General features: G+C 39.0%; 1 protein-coding gene across 2 annotated transcripts in view; it reads right to left on the bottom strand.

Annotated features, from left to right (window-relative positions):
- The window catches only part of Tmem131 (transmembrane protein 131), a 192,204-nt gene that overhangs the window by 82,940 nt on the left and 86,418 nt on the right, over positions 1-22,846 (bottom strand). For both annotated transcript variants that reach the window (XM_004844395.3, XM_021258043.2), the window contains exons 5-7: positions 11,011-11,134; positions 5,033-5,149; positions 3,317-3,439 (exon numbers count right to left, since the gene is read on the bottom strand). In XM_004844395.3, coding sequence (XP_004844452.1) covers positions 3,317-3,439; positions 5,033-5,149; positions 11,011-11,134 — 364 coding nt within the window. The remainder of the gene's footprint in view (positions 1-3,316; positions 3,440-5,032; positions 5,150-11,010; positions 11,135-22,846) is intronic.

Consider the following 22,846-nt stretch of genomic DNA (forward strand, 5'->3'; position numbering starts at 1 on the left):
GCTGTTTTAGAGACTAGATTTTAGTGATGAACAGGATACTTTTTCTTTTTTTTTCCAAATAATAATTTATGGAAATTATCAGGTTTTACAAATATAAATTTTGTATTTTTATAGTAATACAAGTGCTTCTTTATTTACACATATATACAACAAGATCTAGCAGTTGATCTAATAATTACAACTGTGAAATAGTGGAGATAAATATTACTCCCAATTACCCTGATCTGATCATTACACATTATATACATGTTTTGAAATATTACACTGTGCCTCATAAATATGTATGATTACTATGTGTCAACTGAAGTAAAACACAAAACATAAAGGTATCTGGTTTCTACTGGTAGCAAAATCATAGGTACTATCAGTTCTGTGCTTATAAGCACTTAAGATTTGTATAAAATGGGGCCGGGGATTTAGCTCAGTGGTTTCGCAGCCTGCTGTGTAAGCTCAAGGACCCGAGTTTGATCCCCGGTACCAAAAAAAAAAAAAAGATTTGTATAAAATGGCTTTACTGAGGTATTACTGCTGTATGATCAGTAACACATGTTTAAAATGTACAACCCCAGGAATTCTGACACAGGTTTGTAGCCATTAAGCCATCATTACAGTTAAGATACTATATATACCTACTGCCTCCAAAAGTTTCCCCAGGGCTTTTGTAATCTACTCGTTCCTCTCTTATCACCAGTCAATCAGTGATTTTGCTGTCACTGCAGATGAGGTTGAGTTTTCTTTCTTTCCTTTTTGTTTTTTGAGACAGGGTTTCACTATGTAGTTCAGGCTGGCCCTGAATTCACTATTTGGACAGGCTGGCCTTGACCTGTCAGGGATCCTCCTGCTTCAGCCTCCTGAGTGTTGGGATCACAGGCTTACACCATCATGCCTGGTGAGGTTGAGTTTGCTAAAGTTTTACATGAAGAGAATAAACAGTAGGTACTCTTTTGTCTGGCCTTGCAATTCAGTACAGCTGTTTTGAGATCCATCAGGTTGTTATATGATTCAAATATGTATTAAAATTAATTTCTTTTCTATTTTAGGGCTGTTATCACAGTATTTTCTGTTTTTTTCATTTTAAACCAGAAATTTATTTAAACAAGACAATTGAAGGGAAATCTGCCTAGGATGCTGCTGCTGCTTCTTCAAGTAATTTATTGTTATTTAAAGACAAGATTGTTCTGCATGTAACAGCTATGTACGAAGAAAGTCATAAAATTATCCTCTGTTTCACAATGATCAATGAAAAACACTAAAATTCTCCAAATGAACAAGCTGTGTAAGGATTTTCATATTGTTTTTGTTAAGACAGTGAGAGCAAAACAACTTACTGGAAATACAGAGGTTAAGTGTTGAATGAGAATGCTACTAATAGAGAAAAAGAATGTTTTTACAGCACTATCTTGTCTCCATTTGACGTCAATTAAAATATCACTGGCCATTTAGTTTAAAAAAAGCAATATGCTTGTGCACCTACAGCAGTTATTCTATGTACTGAAAAGGAACAGGGAAGGGGAAATTAAAGAATAGAGAAAATTGTACTCTAGTAGTCAGGATGAGTTGGATCCAAATTGCAGTTTTTTTTTTGGTACTGGGGATTGAACTCGGGTCCTTGCCCTTGTGCAGCAGGCGGCAAAACCACTGAGCTAAATCCCCGGTCCAAATTGCAGTTTTCTAATTGAGAACATATTCCTGGTCTGTAAGAATATAGTTCTAGGGCTGGGGATTTAGCTCAGTGGTTTTGCCGCCTGCTGCACAAGCACACGGACCAGAGTTCTATCACAACAGTTCTAGAGAACAGCAGCAAGCTCCCCTCTTAAAGTCTGTAGCCCTCTTCCTGTCTGCAGCTGTGTCTCCATTCTAGCTGAGACGGTGTGCCCATTTCATTGAATGGCTGCCTGTCCAGTCAGAATCTGGTTTGCCTCACTGACAAACCCTGTCATTCACAGTAGACTTTCATTAGTTTACCAGGTGGTGTGTGACTTCCCCTTAAACTGCACCACAGAACCATCTGGCCTCACCACCTTCAATTTAAAATGACTGCTGTTCTTGGTCTTATAAAGTTCTTCCTTGGGCTTTTCACTGGCCATCTTGAGGGCTGGTGTCTCCTTGGCTTCCTCTTCACAGTAGAAGCAGGTCTGTGCCAAATGAGCACACAGGCAACACGAGAGGTGGTAGTGTCTCACGGTGGAGTGTTTTATGCACTCACATATTGATGGATGACACAGTTGTTTCCTGTGTTGGCCATTAGCAATAAAGCTGCTATGGACACAGAGTATAGGTCTTGGCATGGACATCTGATTTCCTTTCTTTTGGGAAACTATCGTTTTGCCCAAATCTCTCACTATTTAAGTTTTGAAAATCTTCCCTTGTTTCTCCTTATTTTCTTTGTCATTGTCTATAATATTAATACCAAGGGATTCTAGGAGGACAAAAGCCATTGTGCATGGCCAAAGCTTTGTACTTAACTATGCAATGTATTACATCTTTCCTCTACCTTCTACCTTCAAGCTACTGTTAGGATCTGCAGTGTAGTTCTAAAGAATTCTGGGGGCCTAGGGGTTGATACAGCATGAACACTCTGGAAAGTATGTGCATGTTCTTCTAGTACAGATAACACAACTAGAAGTGACAGTGGCTGCACACATCAGAGAGATGGACACCACTGAGATGAGGAATGGGGATTTTCAGACATCCCTGAAGGAGAGACACTCACTACTCCTACTGCAGAGATACAGGGAACTAGTAAGGAGAGATTTCCAAAGGCTGGCTAAGACAAGGAGTTAGATTTTATAATTTGCTTTAAATCATGACTATCACCATTTCCCAGGATTCTAATAACCAGGTTGCCATCTCCAAAAGATTTATTATCAGAAATAAACATAATCTATTTTAAAAATATTTACAGTAAGCCAGAAAAAGCCCAGAAAAACAAGAAAAAAGAAAGCCCATACAGCTAAAAACTCTTTTTTTTTTTGGTGCCAGGGATCAAACTTGGGACCTTGAGCTTGCAAAGCAGGCAGCGGAACCACTGAGCTAAATCCCTGGCCCCAGCTGAAAACTCTTAAATGCAGAGCTCTCTAAATTAAAACACTTAAAATTGGTCACTTAAATATGGTTCCAAAAATTTCAAATCCAGAGTGTTGTACTCCAAAATTCAGATTACAACAAGTGTTTTAAAAGTAATACCTCCCACTGACATATCTGTAAAGCTCCATTATTTTAAACAGTCTTAGAAACTTTCACAAACTGAAATTTCATGCTAAGCATTAATTCCCACCAAAGGGAGACTTAGTCAAAATTACCCTCATAAACTCACCTGCAAAGGCTCGCTGTGAGGGTTGTGGATGTTTATTATAGGTGAGAAACTGCTATTCACAGGGACTCTGGCCCCAAGGAATGGCCTCAATCGGTATGGATTTGGAACTCCAACACCAAATACCTGATTCAAAGAAGAAAAAAATGCCATTTGAGTTGTTTTTATACTTACCATTTTTATACTTATAACTCTGCTGATCTACAGAGACCAGTGAATCTAATTTAGATGTAAAACATTAACAATCTCTTATTAAAAATCTTGATTTGGATACATATTTAACTTACTCTATATATGTACATTTGGAATGATTTCTGGAACATGCTAGAAATTGAAATGACAGTAGTCCTTCATGAAATTGCGGAGCACATAAAAAGAAAATAGGGAGTCAAAAGATCTTCCTACTCCAAGTATCAGAAGATGGATCCATGGCTCAGGCAATCTTCAAATATCAAGCCTAGCCCCAGGTTATTCCCACATTCAAAGATCCTAGGTTGACTAAATAGGGTGAGGCAGTTATTCAAATGACAAGTATTTATGGAATATATATGATGTGCTAGGACAAGGGTGCAGCAGTGAACAACTTAATACTGAACAAGACAGATAATGTGCCTAACCTTATGAAAGTTATATTCTAGTACTAAAGTCAGAATAGAGACGAATAAAAAGATTTTAACAAAAAATCCCTCTGGCTAGAGTGAATCTCAGATTGTGGAAGAGGCTGGGGAAGAGTGGAAAGCAGCTAGACAGCTGCCATATAATCCAGTGAGATGACATTACTTACAAGAGAGCAGTGGTATCTTTGAACAAAGTCTTTTTGGGGAGAGTGTGTGAGACTTGAGATATATTTAGGAGGAAGACTTGAAGAAAGACTAGATAGATCTGAAGACGGAAAGACAGAAGATAGCTGGCCAGTGGGACTCACCTTGAGAACAACCTGATCACGACCTTCAGATGGCAAATCTGGCTGTGACCACCTGGGTCAGCTGGGGGATGCTTTCGAAGGCCATGACCTTCATTTTTAGGGTATTCTTTTCATTTACTTGACAAGTATGTGTTAAATGCCTGTCATCTATACAGAACTTTAAAACTACTAAACCAAGCATCAAAAGTTCACTGAAGCCTGATAAACAATCTTTAAAAACTGAATTTGTCCTACTAAAGTGAGATATTTACTCTGATACTTACTGTCAAAACGTATCAAGTGTTCTTGGCACTGGAGAGGAAATGTTCAAAAAAAGCATAAGGACTGTGAAGTATTAACTAAGTGAGGATTCAAACACTTGCGTTCCATGGGGAGCACAGCACAGTGGTTAAGATTAGAGTCAGGTGTAGATAGAAAGACATGAGTTTGAGTCCTTGCTGAACAATACTAGTAGCAGTATTTGGGCAATTATTTAACCTTTCCAAAATTCAACTTCCTTATCTAAAAAAATGAGGATAACAGAATCTATAATGTAGGCAGAAGTACATGTACAGTATAGTGCCAAATATAAGCAATTATTCTTCTTTATGGTGTTGATAACCTTGATATATACAAATCCTGATTCATACACAGAATAATGGCTGATATACAAAAAGGTTAGTTTACTCTAAGTCCTGTAAACATTAACTTTCTTTAATAATCCAAACAAAGATTCTACATTTAAAATACAAGTTGATGATGATGATGATAACTGTAATTTATAAAATAAGTAAAAGTTTAAATCTGATTCTTACCTGGTAAGTAAATACCCCATGATTAGATGTGTTAATAAATAAAGTATTTTCTACATTTCCTACTACTCTTGCAAGAAAAACTACATCAAATGATGTATTTCCTCCTGGAAGAATTTTCTGAAAAAGAAAAGCAATAAAGTTAAATCGGTAACCAAAAAAATCAGGTCATGCTGACCAAAATTAGAGTTCAAGTTTTCTATAAAATAAGTATTTCAGAATCATTTCCAAAAGCTAGCATTTTTTTCTCTTTAAAGGTTTAAGCTTTAAGTTAGGCAATTATGCAAAGGAAAATAATAAAAAAGGTGTTGTCATACTAAATGTGTCCAGTCACTTATCTCTGTCCACTACAAAGCCCTGCACAACAGACAGTCCCCTGGACCCTCTTCACGCAACAATCATCAGGCTGCAATGAAGAACCTAATTACAGGCAGTTTAGGATCACACAATCAAGCAGGTGCTGGGCTAAAGCTGAGCTTTTCACATACATGTACTACTGTGCTACTGAGCAGCAGCCTGTATCATTCTAAAGAACAAGCCATGGCCTCAACCCCTCCACCTCTGCCATCCATCCACACAAGGCACAAAATGCCTCAGAACTCACTCCTATTATCTTGTGCAGAATGAGAATGTCACTGTAGTCAGTGAAATAAAATTTTATTACAAAAAACAATAGGGGGTGCTCATGAAGTTCGAGACTGGGATCTGGTGATTCTCCAAATAGCCTGGAATTAAACAGCATACTTCTAAATAACCCACTGGTCATATAAGTAGTCACAAGAGAAATTATAAAATATTTTGAATTGATTTGAAATGAAAATATAATGTATCAGAATTTGTGGTCAATGGTTAAAACAATACCTGGAAGGAAATTTGTAGCATTACAATACTTATTTTGAACAAATAACTCAGGGTCTCAGCTGTAAGAAGTTAGAAAAATAAATTAAATCCAAAGTAAGTAAAACCAAGATTAATAAAAAGAGGAAAAAAAAAACAAAATAGAAAACAAAAACAACAACAACAACAAAAAAGTCAATGAAACCAATGCTGGTGCTTCGAAAAGTTCCACAAAACTGATAAAACCTGTACACAGAATGAATGAATAAAAGGAGAAAGGGTAAAAACATAAGAAATGAAAATATGAACACCATTATACTAGACCCTTTACCCATAAAAAGGTGCCAAAAGAACATTACAGACAGCACTAAACTCATCAATTTAATAACTAGAGGAAATGGATACATTCTGACAGTCTACCAAATCTGACAAAGTTCACGCAAAATAAAATAGATAACCAAAGTAGTCCTACATTTTATTCTCCTACTGCTCCTCTACTTTTGACAAAGGGACCCTTTTAAAATATAAGTTACCACTTCATTCCTCTACTCAAAACCCTCTGATGTCTTTCCATTTCAATCAGGAGAAAACCCAAGTCCTTACCACAGCGCAAATGGCTCTTCCCTGCCCCTCTTGCTCACTCTAGACTGGCACACTGCTTCTTTGCACACCAGGCCTGCTCACAGACCAGAGCCTGTTCCCTGCGGATCTTTCTCTTCTGTAATGTTTTTCTTCCATGTGTTTGGCTTTCTTCTACACAGTCCTACCTCATCCCTTGTTCAAACATCATCTTCTGGAGGAAACCTACGCTACCCTAATCATCCCATTTAAAAGTGGATTATCCTGATTCTAGTCCTCTTATCTTTTTTTTTTTTTTTGGTACCGGATATCGAACTTGGGTCCTTGCGCTTGTGTAGCAGGTGGCGAAACCACTGAGCTAAATTCCCAGCCCAAGTCCTCTTACCTTAATATTTTTATTTTTCTTGGCTTTTATAATCTTCTAAGATATTAGACAATTTATTTATTATGCTTTGGCTTCCCTCTGCTGATGTCACCCAAACCCCACAGAGGTACATACTGTGAGTAAAGGTTCTCTACTGTTCAGGGATCAACCCAAAGAGCCTAGTACTTAGTAGGTACTCAATAAATATTTGTTAAACTAATTAATTTTTAATTTTTATACATGTGGAGAAGCTTTTTAATTTATGTTTTCTGTTTTTGGTACCGGAGATCGAACTTGGGACCTTGCGCTTATGAGGCAGGCGGCAGAACCACTGAGCTAAATCCCCGACTAATTTATATTTCCTTATATGTTTTAAGTTGCAAAAGTAGCAAGTGCTCATTTTATTTACTGATACAGTGCAAAGATGAAAAATACAGTGGTACCTCAGTTCACGGACTTAATTCTTTCCATGATTCTAGTTAATACCCTCCCCATTCCCCTCCATTCTCACCCTTCTCAGGTTACCCAGTTAACCTGGTACGTCCATCAATAACTTGCTCTGGCTCTTATTAATATAACCAAATACTCAGATTTTTGCTTTCAATAAAAGTGAGATTATATTCTGCTCTACAATGTGCTTTCCTTACAGATCAACACATCATATATGTTATTCCAGATCAACAGATACAGATCTATTTCATTCTTTTAAATCTGCCCAACATCCCATACTTGGACTGTATCACATTTGGTTCAACTCTCAATAACATACATGGACATCAGTGTTCAACTAAAATGGAATAAATAATGTCTAGGCTTCTAAAAGTAACTAAAATTGATTAAAATATCTTAAATTTAGTCATAGAAGGAAAAAAGTTTTTCTAATCTTCAGTTCCAAAAATTTAATTAATCCGAGTTCTAGTCAATTAAGAAAAAATAATTTTTGTCTTACCATGTGTATAAAACATCCTACTTCCACAATTTAAGCAATCAAAACATGACTATCAGGGGCCAAGGATTTAGCTCAGTGGTTTTGCCACCTGCCGTGCAAGCGTAAGGACCCAAGTTCAATCCCCCGTACCAAAAAATAAATTAAAAAAAACAACAACAAAAAAACCTTGACTATTATAAAATATTAAAAATCTGTATTCTATGATAGAAAACATACACTGATAAAAAAATACACTGGTCATTATGGTCAATATACAATCTAGTCACAAAAGATACATAGGCCTAAATTGCAGTACCAACATGATGTAACTTTCAATTTAACTAATTATATTTAATGAACAGATAACTATGGATAAACCAACAAATAATGAGAGGTTATATACAAAGAAATAAAATGTCACACAACCACGTTTTCTACATTTCCTCTTATTACTATTGTTCTTGATTTTCAGGTAATCTTAAAGTCAAAATCTTTAACAAGATTATTTGTAGGTACATATTAAAATATGACTGTAAAACTTGCCCTTTTAAATAATAATTATTCTTTTCTGTATTTCCTACTGTTCAGTTAATGTACAGATGATAGCAGTTAATAATAAAAAACATGAGTCACAGGAAACATTTTATTGTCAGAGCTATGACGTGACCAGGGATCCTGATGAAGGCATTTAGTGGATGCGCATGCAGAGAGGATTCCTCTCTTGACACTTTCTTTCCCTCAGAGGCTCATACTGCAGGGCTAACACTGAAGTGGAGGGCAAATAAGGTTATTTCTTCCCCCTTGAAATTCGTGCTCTGTCCCCTCTACTTACAGGGAAAAGAGATGGAGAGCATGAAGAAGGAAAAAAGGTAAGAAAGGACAGCACAGATTTTCATCATCTCCTTTAAAGATAACTGAAGTTAATCTGAATGTAGATTTTGACACATGTAATCATTTTCATTGTTTAATTCCACCTTCAAACAGCAGAAAACATACTTGCTTTTAACTTGTTTGATTAAATACAAATTTAGCTTATCTTTTTAAACATTTTTAGAAAAACTTTTCTTTGCATAACATTTACCTGTAGAAGTGGGTACCTGGGAGAGCCTAGTTTGGAAATGTCAAACTGGTGCTCATTAGGTCCTGTTGTTCAGTCCACACTGTCTTTCTAGAGCTGGATTAATTTTTATTGTGTAAAATTTTGGAGATATATATATAAAAATTCTGACTTTGAGAACTCAGAAGTGCACCTGGGCTTGCACTCTACAGGCTGGAGCCAAGTGAGGCTGACTACAGGCCCTGCAAGAATCCCTGTTTGCAAGTCTTGGTTCCCTCTGTATTGCGACAGCAGTTAAAAAAAAAAAAAAGAAGTGAAAACTTTTGCTTTTAACCCAGGTGAAGTTTAGGGTGTTCAGAAACAATGAAATATCCCTTTAATTAGCAAAATGAGTTAAAAGTTAAAAATAAAATGTGTAGTGCAGTTGTGAGCTATTTTGAACTGTCTCCATTTTTACCTGCTCTCTAACCCAATAGTCTGGAAACGGGCAGAGACTGAAAGATGGGGAGTCCCATTTATACAGAAGCATATCTCTATATTTAGGCTGTCACACAAGCCACTCACTGAAGTGAAATGCGATACAAGTCACTGGGGAGACCTTGACCTTGGCTCTAGTAAATACCTGCAGGACTGGGGCAAACTCCCAGGGGACTCAGCTTTCATTTGCATACACAGGCCTCTTTCAGCACTAGAATATCTACTGAGACCATCAGCACACTTATAAAAATTGTAAAAATATCTTTTAGGAAAAAAGAACAACATAAGAGAAATTTAAGAAATATTTTAGAAAAGATTTTTCATGAGTACCTCAAAAAATTAAAATTTTTATTACCAAAAATAACACACTGACTTATTAATCCTTCCTTCATAAAATACTTTTAAACGAAGAAAAGGCAAAATTATGTCTTTTTTTTACCTTAGAAGTTGCTACCTAACATCAATATGAAATAGGAAAGGAAAAATATAAAGGAAGAAGAAAATAATGTAAAGGAAAATAGAAAGGAAAAATGTAAAAATCTAGATAATTGATATAAAATTAATACAATAATTGGTATGTTGTATGCTTTAAAAAGTTCTGTGTTCTTTAGGCACATTCCTTCAAAGGATTCAGTAAAAACCCCAAGAAGATGAAATCAGGTTTAATTCACTTGCTTCCTGCTGGTTTTTTGTTAATTATTTTGGAAACTTACACATTAAGGGTTAATGCATTCTTTCAACTTCAAAATTTACTTAAGATCCAATTTTTTTTTTTTGGTCAGAAAAAATTTCTGCCTTTTTCATAACAAGTTACCAACTACCTACAAAAGTTATGAGTAAAATTTTAGAAGATGGTTTTGGTAGGCAGAGAACCCTGACATGGCCCCAATGACTTCCTGGCTAAATTTCTGAGACTGTGACTCTGATGAGACACTACACAGTAACAGAGATTTTTACAGGTGTAATTAGGGTTAGGAGTCAGCTGGCTTTGAGTTAATCAAAAGAGAGACCATAGGCTGGGAATGTAGCAAGGTAGAGCACTTGCCTAGCATATGCAAGACCCTGGGGTTCAATAAACAGGGCTACAAAAATCAAGCAAAAAAACACAGAAAGGGAGACCATTCAGAGGGTCCTGGTACAATACCATGAGCCTTTAAAAGCAGAGTTTGGTCTGCAGGTGGCAGAAGTGGAAGGCAGAGAAAGACGAAGCATGAGGGGAAAGGACAGATGGCAGGCTGCTGGGTTGGGGATGGAGCAACTTACAACTCACTGACTCTGTGTTACTAAGACAATGTTGTCTTCAGTCACCAAGTTTGTGGTGATTCATTATGCAGCAACAGAAAACTAATACAATGTTGAGGAGTTTGCTTATAATTAGAACATCGGAATGCTGTGCTGTTTTTCAGGTGCTGTGCTGTTTTCAAATGTGCTAAGATCCCTAGCACATTTGTTAAGGTGTTTCATGTTGAGAAGAATAATGTGTATTTAAGAGAAGTAATAATTCTTAGGAAATAGGGCAAACTGAAATCTAGAAAAGGTATACACATTCAAAGTAGATTCTAATTATAGCAATAAAATTATTCACCAATAAAAATGTAAAATTTTGGGGCCGGGTATTTAGCTCAGTGGCACTATGCCTGCCTCATAAGCACAAGGTCCTGAGCTTGAATTCCAGTATCAAAAAAAGGGGTAAAATTTCAGAATTTCTGAAGAAATCAATTTTTAGCAGAGGTACTTACCCTATTTTGAAAAAATGATGCATGAAAATGTGATGTTGTAGCAGATATTGATACTAAAGTAATAGTTTCTTCAGAACTAGGATTATGTAAGTAGACTTTTTCCATTTTTGGCATTCCAACTGGCCTGTAAGAACAAGAAGAAAACTGTCACAAATACTTCAAAGATAATTCTAGCTGTTAAGATAATTATTAGTTGTTAAAAACAATTAAACAAGGCGGGGGATGTAGCTCAGTGGCAGTGTGCTTGCCTACCATGAAGCCCTGTGTCTGCTCCCCATCACCACAATAGAGCAACAGCAAAATCATCAAAGGCATTGGAAGTTCATATTTGCATATATTAAAAGATTTATCATATTGACTATGTTAAATTACACATAAAAATATATTTTATTACTCAATAAATGTTTGCTGATTGTAAATGATCTGTTACCCTGCACCAGTTACCATCTGTTACCATCTACTGAGGAAGCAGGCAGGGAACAAGCCCACCCCCTTTTCTCTCTGATACCATCCTGCATACCTATGCACTGTCCACCACATCTTCTCAAACTCCACTGACTGCGCTCTCCAATGTGAGAACAGAAACTGAGTCACAAAATCACAGGAAGAGACCTTGTGAGTTAGGGATTTTTACTATCCTCAATGTATAGATGGGGATACTGAGGCACAAAAAAGTTAATTAACTTGCCCAAAGTCACAATTGGAACCTGGATTTGAATCAAGCCATCTAGGTCTAGCCCATGACCTAACCAGCAGCACTAAACTACATCCTCTTGAAGGAACAATATTAAACACACACTTAATGGTTCACTGATAACATTTTACTGTTCCCCTCAGCATCCATGTTACAGATTTCCTTAAAAGCATCATCTCATTATGAAGTCTACTTAGCACTTCTGTAGCTAATCTTATTGGACAGGTTTCCTAACTTCTATAACATCAGAGAATTCTGTATGTAAATTATATTTTTCTTTAGTGCTCTCTAATCATTTCATTGATACCAGTCTTTTACCCAACAAGATTATCAGCACTCTGAGGGCAAAAGACAAATCCTATACACACTGTGTCCTGCCCGTATTACTCAGCAGGGCACCAGGGATGTTTAAGAGTGCATGTGCATGCTTGCGCACTTTCTCCACTCTTCCTCTTTCTCCCCTCCCTCTCACTAGTTGTCTTTTCTAGAATGGAGAAACAATTTTCTTTTCATATTGCCCCAAACACATGCACAGGGCCCAAAGATTGTATAAATAAGATCTTTCACTGTCTTCTGCAAACATTTAACACACTTTTCTTATGTTTTGATAACAGTTGGCACTGCTTTATTTTACATGTCACTTGAAAGTTTTGTTATAATGTCGACATGAAGTCTTGCTGTCTTGAGGTCGGCTGTGTTCTGATGCCTCTGAAGCCTAAACCAAGTCATGTTTTCTGAAAGCTGCAGCTGCCACCACTTTGCAGGAGTGGGCAAGCTGTGCAGAAGACAAGCTGCCCTCAAGTTTCCCAGCTGAGAGCTGATGACCATACTGTATCAGCTGTCATAGAAGGCTGTGCCCAGAGACTACCCTGAGAGGTGGGATCCCACAAAGTGTTTCTCTATTTTACACAGAGAAGCAAAAACTTGGGTGGATACTCAGGCTTACAGACCAGCCATTATGAGGTCCACAATAATCCTATGGTTTAAGAATCTAGCCACACATGGGGAGGAGTGGAAGCAGGGCTTGGGTCCTGAGACAATGACAGAGAGGTAACACCTATAGAAACACAAATGGGGTTAGGGAGCAGAAAGCCAAATGCCCTCCAAACTCTTCACACTATGAAGCATCAGTCGGCTGAGATCCTCTGACTTCTAGCAGAGACTACATCCCTTAATCAACTGGATCACTGATCCCAGATGGGGACATAGGGCATAAGACAGGGAAGCAGGTACAGACCCAGATGGACCTTGGACTATGGCCATGATGCTGCCGGGAGAAGCTGCATAAACAGAGTACAATATAGAAGATAAAAGTTTTCTTCCAAAAGCTTTGTATAGGTGTATAAGTAGAGCAGCAGTGTACAGAAATAAAAACATCCTCCTTATGTCATGAAAGTTCACCAGCTAGGTACTTTCTTTTCTTTTCTTTTTTTCCTTGCACTTGCCAGGCAGGAGCTGTGCCACTGAGCTACATCTCTGGCCCACTAGGTACTTTCTTAAAAAAAAAAACTTCTTTTTTTTTTTTTTTTTGTGCCGGGGATCGAACTCAGGACCTTGCGCTTGCAAGGCAGGCGCCAGAACTACTGAGCTAAATCCCTGGGCCAAAAAACAAAACAAAACAACTTCTTTAGCCAGTTACAGTGGCACACACCTGTAATCCCAGCCCTTTGGGAGGATGAGGAAGGAAGATTGACAAGTTTGAGTCCCACGTGGGCAACTTAGTGAGACCCTATCTAAAATAAAATAGACTACGGATGTAGCTCATTGCAAAGGCCCTAAGTTCAATCCTCCATAGCTCTTTTACAATTCAAACAGACTGCAGGCTAACTGGCAATCTGTCAGTCACTACACTATGAATTTGTTCTTCATGTTCCTTGTGCGACTTTAGTGTAGTCTGTCTCTGTGAAGATAAAGAAGAAAGGACATAGGATAGACAGGTGCTCTGAGAGATCTTTCTGAAAGACAGGGCTGCAGATGGACGGCCTGCTACAGCAAGGACTCTAGGTTCTAGGAGCCCAGGAGCAGGGGTGGATGAGAATGCCTGCTTTGCAGCACTGCAGAAGCTGCCCTTGCCCTTTCTTCTAGGACTCAGAGAAAAGGCCCTGGGCCACAACCTGCAGAAGTGAGCCCTTGCTCAGAGAAGGGTTACATACCTATGTTATTCAAAGAAGGCTGGAGCAAGGAGGACAGAGAGATAGCATTAGGAAAGGCGTTGCAGGCTATCCTAGGGACATGCTCACAGGGTGCAGGCTTCCTCTAACTCTAGGCAGCTCAGCACACAGGAAGCAGACGGCCGCTGAAGGAGTCATGACCCCCCACCCTGGCCCAGTGACACAAGCAGTTCTGGACCATGGAAAGTACACAGTGCATTAATTTTTTATGCTATGTAACAAATTAGCACAAACAGTGGCTTAAAGCAATACCCATTTATCATCTTTCAATTCCATAAGAAGGGCTGATTTATTTGCTCAGGGTCTCACAAAGTTCCTGCCTCAAGCTGTTGGTAGGATGTGGTCTCACATGAAACCCAAAATACTCTTCTAAGTTCATTCAAATTGTTGGAAAAATTCAGGTTGCTCTTGGTCTTCTGCCACAAGGCCCCTCCATTTCCAAATCCAGCATAAAGAAATTCCCTGGCATCAAGTACTTGCACTTCAAGTCTCTCTACATGTCTGCTTCTGACTGCTATAGACAGGCTTACCAGGCTCAGGGACTAGGCCAGCCTCAAGCAGACAATCAATTGCTTTGGGACCTTAGTTACACTTTCAAAATCCTTTATAGCAATACCTAGATTAGCACTGGGCTGAAAAACTGGGAAGTGTGTTAGATACATTAGAGACCTTACATTCTGCTATCACAAGCAGCATGTGTGACCTGCTTGGCTGGACAGGTAAAATTTAAAAATAAATGATGATTCCAGATGCCTGCTAGTGCTGGTCCTGTTTGTTTCCACTGTGGGCTTTGCCAAAGACAGAATGAGGAACAAAGGGGCCCATGAAATATTTATAGATGAACAGGCTGGAGCAAGTGACAGCTGCTCTCTGTGGTGCTGCAGCAAAACTAAGCACTAACCGTCCATGTTCTAGAAGAGTCAAGATTCAAAAGGATCAGGAAGAAGGAGCTATGACGTAGAGGCTAGGCTGGCAATATGCTGCAATTCTGTGGTCAATGGCAAGTTTCCTACACCACAGAGAGATGACACTGCAGTGCGGGCACACAGCTGAGTAACTGCCCCTGGACAAAGCTCAGGAACAACAGGGACACAGCATTCTATTAAACACAGCTTTTGGGAGCTGGGGATTTAGCTCAGTGGTTCCGCTGCCTGCCTCGCAAACACAAGGTCCTGAGTTCGATCCTTGATACGAAAAAAACCAAAAAACAAAAAAACCCCCACAGCTTTAGATCAAAAGTTGGGCCAAATCAATATGCAGCACTTTGTACCACTGAATTATCACAGAATCCTACAGTCTTCTCAAACACACATTGGTGGAAATGCTCTCACAAAAATACTGGATAGTTACAAATTGAAAACCTAACATTCTTTTGAAAAAGAAGACCTACTTGATTTTCTTGAAATACCAAAAAGTCATGATGGACAAATACCTTTCATAACTTGGATTTATTTTAACAATAAAGACTTTCAGGGCCGGGGATTTAGCTCAGTGGTTCTGTTGCCTGCCTCACAAACGCAGGGTCCTGAGTTTGATCCCTGGTATCAAAAAAAAAAAAAAAAGACTTCCATTTTTAGCAAAAATCTACTCAATGTTCATCTTTAAAGACATTAAATAGCCATTTTAGACTTTAGATTTGAAATTAAGATTTTCTGCATTTAACAATTACATAAATCAAAGAAGTAAATCAAGTTCCTACCCAAGCATCTTTTACAGTCTGCCATAAATGCTTAAGAAAAGGAGTTGTTATGGAAACAGAAAAACATTTAGCGGCATTGGCACAAAGAAGGGAGTGAGGTGGATGTTGCCGTGGACTGTTAGGATGGGGAGGAAGGACAGGAGGGAGAAGATGGAGAGGAAATATAAGGGAGGACTAAAGAATAGATGTAACAAAGAAAGGACTATTGTTGAAGAAAGTTCATTTGATCAGATTAGTGTGAACTAAATTCTAGAGGGCAGCAGAAATGAGTGGAGTCAGTGTAGGGTGGTCTAGTAAGAAGCAGGGGAACTTCTTGCATCCTTTCTAAAAGGCCTGAAATTCTTTAGAAGAGCTGAAAAATTTTAAAAGATTCTAATAAAGAATCTAAATCCATTTTTGATATTTAGTCACTAGCAGGTCTGGAGCCCCACTTCTGCCCCCTTGTTACCTTCCACCCTGTATCTGGGCAAGCTAATAAAAAGCCCCCCCACTCTCTTGGAGCCAGTTAAGTTCAAACAGTGGCAACACTCCCCAGGCAGCCTCCCTCGTAGCCACACTAAAGCTACACCAGTGTCCTTTCTTTGCTCTCAAGCCATTTTTCAGACCTGCTTGGAAGAGACGACCTGATGAGAAAGTGTGGAGTTAGGCCAAGGTGGGTAAGGAAAGAGGCAGCAATAGTTACTGGATAGAGAAAAATAAAAGAGATAAAGAAAGAACAGTCTCAGACACAGGAGCAAAATACAGAGTGGTTCACAAGAGTAGAGATGGAAAAGATCTGAGAGGGAGGAAGAGGTGTGCAGTGTCTTGTACTCTACACAAGATTAAGAAAGACAAGACTAGTAAGTGTCATCTAACAAAACAACTCAGGTAGGTCAGTTCAACACTGCCTCACAGACTTGGGTTCTTCCCATTTTTCCACTGCTAGCTTGTTCCTCAGACTAGCACCAAGTTCCCTCACTGGTGGCGGGATGGCTGCCCCAGCACCCCAGGCATTGCATATATGAGAGAGAGGTGGGTCTTTCTTGTGCCCCTTTTAGGGGGGAAATCTTTCCCCATAACCCCTCAGTAGGCCTGCCCACATGTTACTGGGTAGAATTGGGTTATATCTACCCTTGAACTTATCACAAACAAGAATGGGATTAATCAGGATTTGCGCCTGAGCTAGGGATGGGGTCACTTTTCCTAAGGGTTGGATAAATGAAAATAAAATGAAGTTGAATTAAGATAAGAAGGGGGAGAGGTGCTGAGTAAGTAACTAATAGGAAGAAGAGCCTTCTGAGCTGTGGTATTCTAATCTGATCTTTTTCCACTTAATACTCCTCATTTAAGGATAGGGGCTGGAAAAAAAAAAAGAATAGGGGCTGGAGAGGGGCCGGGGGTATTTAGCTCAGTGGTTCCAGCACCTGCCTTGCAAGCATAAGGTCCTGAGTTTGATCCCTGGTACCAAAAAAATAAAACAAAAGAATACGGGCTGGGGATTTAGCTCAGTCGTTCTGCTGCTTGCCTTGAAAGCTCAAGGATCTGAGTTCGATCCCCAGTACCAAAAAAAAAAAAAAAAGAATGAGCAGGAATGTCTGGAAGCAGAAAAAAAACCAGTCAATGCAGGAAAAAGTTCAGCTAATAAATTTGTTTCTGGTTTTACATGTTTGAGCTCTGGGGATTGAACCCAGTGCTTGCAGGGGCTAGGCAAGTGCTGTACCACTGATATATCTCTAGACCATTTTACATTTTCTTTTGAGAAAGGATCTTGAGCTGGCTTCCAATTTGTGATCCTTCTAGCCTCTTGAGTAGCTAGGAATATAGGTCTGTGCCATGACACCTGGCTTCATGTTTCTAAGAGTGAATACACACACACACACATACACACACACACACACACGCGACCTTCAAAAGAGGACATATCCTAAAACATCTCTGATTTCCTTCTGCAATTAGGTACTTTTTAACCCACTGATAATTTCCTTCCCTCAGTAAAAATGTACATTTTCATTTTCTTTAACCTATTTTCACCATTTTGGGGGGGGGTACTGGGGATTGAACTCAGGACCTTGCAGTTGCAAGGCAGGAACCAGAACCACTGAGCTAAATCCCCAGCCCCTATTTTCTTTAACCTAAAGAAACTGCCCAGCAAAGTCTTCCAACTGTATCTCCTTCCCTTGCTAGGACTCAAAGGTACTGAAAGAACTGTGTTGTTCATGCCCATATGGTGGCTCTGTGACATCAACATGGTCCCCAGGATGCCTTTCTAAAACGTTCTTGGTTAATGTGAGCCATGAGTGACACTGTTTCCCGAGAGCGGGGAGATGGGAGGGAGGCAGCAGCTCATGAGTACTCACTCATATATATCCTCTTCCAGTTATTCAGTCAAATACTAATCTAGCTGCAGTTTGGAGGGAGTTTGGATATAATTAAAGCACCTAATCATTTGACTTTAAATTAATCAAAAGGGAGCTTATCATTCTAGGTGGCCTGACAATCACCTGCAGCCCTTTCAAAGAGCTTTTTGTCTTTGTCTGAGCTAAGAGCCTCCAAATAGAGCTGGACCTGCAATGGCGTTCTCTTCCTCAGGATCTTCTCTGAGTGCTGCTTGGGAACAAGTTTCAGCCTGTGCCTACTCCTGACCTTCCTCTCCTGACTGCCTACCCAGGTAGAATTTGAACTTGCTCAACCAGTTCACATAAGTACATACACCAATTTCTCATTACAAACCCACATCTACATACATATACACATACAATGAAAATCTCTGAACCTTAACAAGCACATGTGCACATTTGCCCACAACTCTTGCCTTCTATAGACCTATTTTACTTCTACTACACACTCCATTTAGTGTCCTTGGACTAGGTGCAGAAAAGTTTTAAATAATGGCTAAATAATGTTTTAATCAGGCTGCTCTAACTAAAATATCAGGCTGGCTTATAAACAGTAGAAATATATTATTTCTCAGAGTTTATTATCTGGGAGCTCTGAGACCAGGGTGTCAGCAGGTCTGGGTTCTAGGGAGGGACTTGTCTCTGGTTCATAGATGGTGTCTTCTTGCCATGCGCTCATGTAATGGCAAAGGGCAAGGCAACTATATGGGCATCTTTATGAGGGTACTAATCCCATTCATGAGGGTTCTGCCTCTCGACCTAATCACCTGCAGCCCTCCGATATTGGATAAAAGGGTTTAATACGTGAATTTGGGGTAGGGGGATCACAGCAAACAATTTTCTTTTTGCTTGTTCCCACTACTTTGGAGTTGATGGCTGCTTTAGGGACCTATTCCTTCCCTATGCTGCCTGCCCTGACTGTACTGTGCTGGAGTGCATCTGCCCTTTCACACGTTTTCAGCAAGTCTTCAAAGAGTCTCTCAGCTCAGGTTTCGGCTTCTCCATGACCACTAGCATCAGTCTCAAGAAGAAACCATGCTTATTTCCTCTCCAGTCAAAGACTGACTCTTTTATTCCCAGTAGTTGTTCTTTGCTCATGACACCAAATTATTCTGTAATCTAAAGGTTAACTAAAAACTTTAATATTCTGCATAACCTTCCATTAGACCCTATCCTAAGGAAATGGTCATGGTTGTGTTTAAATCACAGTTTCAGCATTAATCACAAGAACAAAATATAAATAAACATAATAAAACAATAAATGAATTTAACAAATGTAATATACCTATACAATTTGATATTCTTTAACACCATAAAATAAAGTAGTAGAAAATTCAACAAAGTTGAATATATAGTTATGTTTTTGTAAATAAATAAACATAAATGAACAGAAAAAGGACTCAAGATAAAAGCTCAAATTTAATATTTCTGGTAGCTGGATTATCAGGGTTTTTTTTACTTTCTTTTTTCCCGTCATAAGTATTTTTAAGGTTACTACAGTGAGCATGTATTGGTAGTATAAGCAAAATCCTCATGACTTTTGTGGTGGTATTTAACAACCTGGCCTAGAGCAGGAATTTTTCACTACCCCTCCTCATCACCCCTCCCCACCTTGAGAAAGGGTATATAGTTCAGGCTGCCTTATACTCACTATGTAGCCCAGGCTGGCCTCAAACTTACCGCAATCCTCCTGCTTTAGCCTCCTGAGTGCTGGGATTATAGGCGTGCACCACTATGCCCAGCTTCACTACCTCTTAATAAGATCCCTACATGGATCACGAGAGGAATGTCTACAAAAGCTGTGCATCTGCTAAGATGTGCAACTGTGTTCTGTGTTTGTACACTGGTGACAGGAAGCATGAGGGTGCACAGCACTCAGCCATTCCTCAAGAGAGTCAAGATCCAAAAAGTCACCAGTCCAGAATCTTGCTTGATCTTATCCCAATTTCTCCTATTTTTGGAGTGGAGCATAATTCGGTGGATTGAAGGACAGATAATTTGGAACAGGAATTTCTAGTCTCAGTTCAGGTATTCTGTACCTGAAAATATTTTAAAATCTCAAAATAAAATCCCCCTGCCCAACTGTCGGGAGCAATGCTACATAATTTTAGGGAAAAACAATTTGATTAGGCCTAGTTCTACTGCCTACAGGCCAGCTATGGCATTTTGAGACATAATTCCATTTTGAACCCCGGTCACAACTGAGACCTCAATGATCCGGTGATGCTGTGATTCTCCAGGACAAGATTACACTAGCTGAAGACATCCGCGGAGGAACATCTTCATCTACTCAGTTCCTCATTGTTCTTGGATTGTTACACCTTGTTTATCCCAATGTACTGAACTCTCTGCAAGTCATTTGTTACATCTGTTTCTCCTGATGTACTGAATAAAAGGTGCAATAAGCTGGTGCAATAAACTGGGGGCTTTCATCTTTGGCAGCACTGATCAGGCCGAAAGCTCAGCTTCTTCTCAAAGTCTCATTTTTTCTACCTTTCCTGTATAAGTTAATTTGCCTTGTGCTGCTGTGGCTCGCAGGAGACTAGGACTTACTGCAGAGGTCCCCTTTCCCTGTTCCCTACATCCAATAATGAAGCAAAAACAGATAAAACTTTTTTTTTTTTTTTTTGTACTGGGGATTGAACTCGGGTCGGTGAAACCACTGAGCTAAATCCCCAGCCCCAGATAAAACTTTTGGAAGAGTATCTTGCGAATATTGCTAAGTTTTTCTAAGTAGGAATTATATTTTAGAATTATTTTGATGCTGGACACAGATCTCCTCATGTTCCCCTCCCTCAATGATGACAATGTGATAAACACTGCTCAAGGCCACAGTCAAATTCTGGGGTGCACCAGTCTCTGTTCTGATCCACTCTGCAATAAGAGAATAATTCAAAGAGAATTCTACTCAAGGGAGCAGTCAAATGCCATGTTTCATTAAATATGTGGCATCTGAAAGGAGACTGGATGATATATCACTGTAACTGGATTAAAAGCTCTAGTTTATATTCCTTGTAATCTTAACATTGTACCTGTCCCTATCCACTTTGTGTTGCTATAACAGAATGCCACAGCCTGAGTCATTTATACACAACAGACACTCATCTGTCTGCAGTTCTAGAGGCTGGTAAATCCAGACCAAGGCACTAGAGTCTGCTCAGGGCCTTTTGTTGTGTCATAAGAGGCACAGGGCTTCACATGGGGGAGAAAGAACCCACTCCCGAGACAGTCTCCAGAGTCCCTATAAACTAATCACCCCTAAAAGTCTCACTTCTCAACAGTGTGGCACTGAAGATTAAGTTTTAAAGAATAGTACCTAAACTTCTTATATAGAAGAAAACAGTGATTTATTTCCTCTTCAAACATTATAGCCTTTAAAATCTAATGCTCCACAAGTGCTGGCAAGTCAATTTTACTTACATTATGACTACTTCCAAATACTGATTCCATGCAGAGGTAAACAAATACATACACAAGTTCTCTCTGCTCTTCTATCCCCAAATCCATGATCTCTGTGAGAATACAATCTCTAGAAAAAATCTGTTACTTTTAAATTTTGGTGCCAATGACTCTACCATGGTTCTGTACAATTGATATATTTGATTATTCTAGGTTTGAAAGTATAGATAATTTAAAGTTGGGTGTGGTGGCAGCATGCCTGCAATCTCAGCCCTCAGGAGGCTGAGGTGGAAAGACTGCAGGGAGTGAGTTCAAGGAAAACCTGGGCTATGAAGTGAGATCCTGTCTCAACTTCTCTCCTCCTAAAGAATCATAAGCAACTTAAAGTTAACATGTATACAACTTTGACAGTATTAAAGAAAACAAAATTTCTATCTATCAAATCAGGATATAAAAACAGACAATCAAAATCTGAGGAGATGGCAGTGAAAAGTGTAACTATCTTTCTAGTAGGCAAAAAAGCAATTTGATGTTCATGAACACTTTAAAAAATGTCCAGACTCTTTTGCTCAGTAATTTTACTTCTGGAAATCTAGTTTGAGGAAACAATCCAACATCTACCTACCTATCAATCTCCAAATTAATGAAAAAACTTCAGTCTTCATGCATAATGTCCACTACAGCAACAGCTTAAAGAAAAAAGAATCTATATGCCCAAGGATAGCAAGGTATTTAAATAAACTCACAAGAATGTTATATGGCACATAAAATTTCATTTAGGATGTTTCTTTTTCCTCTTTCTTTTTTTTTTTTTTTTTGAGACAAGGTCTCACTATATAGTTCAGGCTGGCCTCAAACTCACAGGGATCCTCCTGCCTCAGCCTTTCAAGTGCTGGGATTACAGGTGTGCACCACCCCATGTGGCTAGGACAAGTTTATAACAGAGAATTACTTACGTTCATGAGGGAAAAAGAGGTAAAACTGCACAGACTAATCACATCTTAGTAAAACACTACCACATGCATACAACATTTATAACCCAAATCAAAACTTCAGTGATTCTCTATTAGAGTCTAACCAGTGGTGCTGTACAGAGAGCTTCCTTCTGTCCCTTTAAAAATTCTCCTAAACTGCTTACTCACCAGAGTGGCTTTGTTCTAACAGCTGTATCGTTTATAATGCTCTCCTCATCCACCTGCTAAACTGGATAGGAGCCCAGTAGAATAAAAACATGTTTTTTGCTGAATAACTAAGATGTGTGAAACCTGAGTCCCTGATAGAACATGGTCTGAGGAAGCAATTCTGCTCTTGGACCAGGTCTGTCTGGAGCATTTGCTTTTGTTTGCTATTCTGGGTTGGGGATAATATCATTTAGTGATGCATAAAAGCTTGCATTTTATTTATTTATATGGCATTTTTATTTTTTGAGACAGGTTCACTCTGTGTTGTCTAGGTAAGGCTCAAAATCAAAATCTTTCCGTCTCAGCCTCAGCTGCCT

The sequence above is a fragment of the Heterocephalus glaber genome, unplaced genomic scaffold (assembly GCF_053883595.1).
Source record: "Heterocephalus glaber isolate CG9 unplaced genomic scaffold, H.glaber_assembly_v1.0 deba00000470, whole genome shotgun sequence".
In the NCBI taxonomy this organism is placed as follows: Eukaryota; Metazoa; Chordata; class Mammalia; order Rodentia; family Bathyergidae; genus Heterocephalus; species Heterocephalus glaber.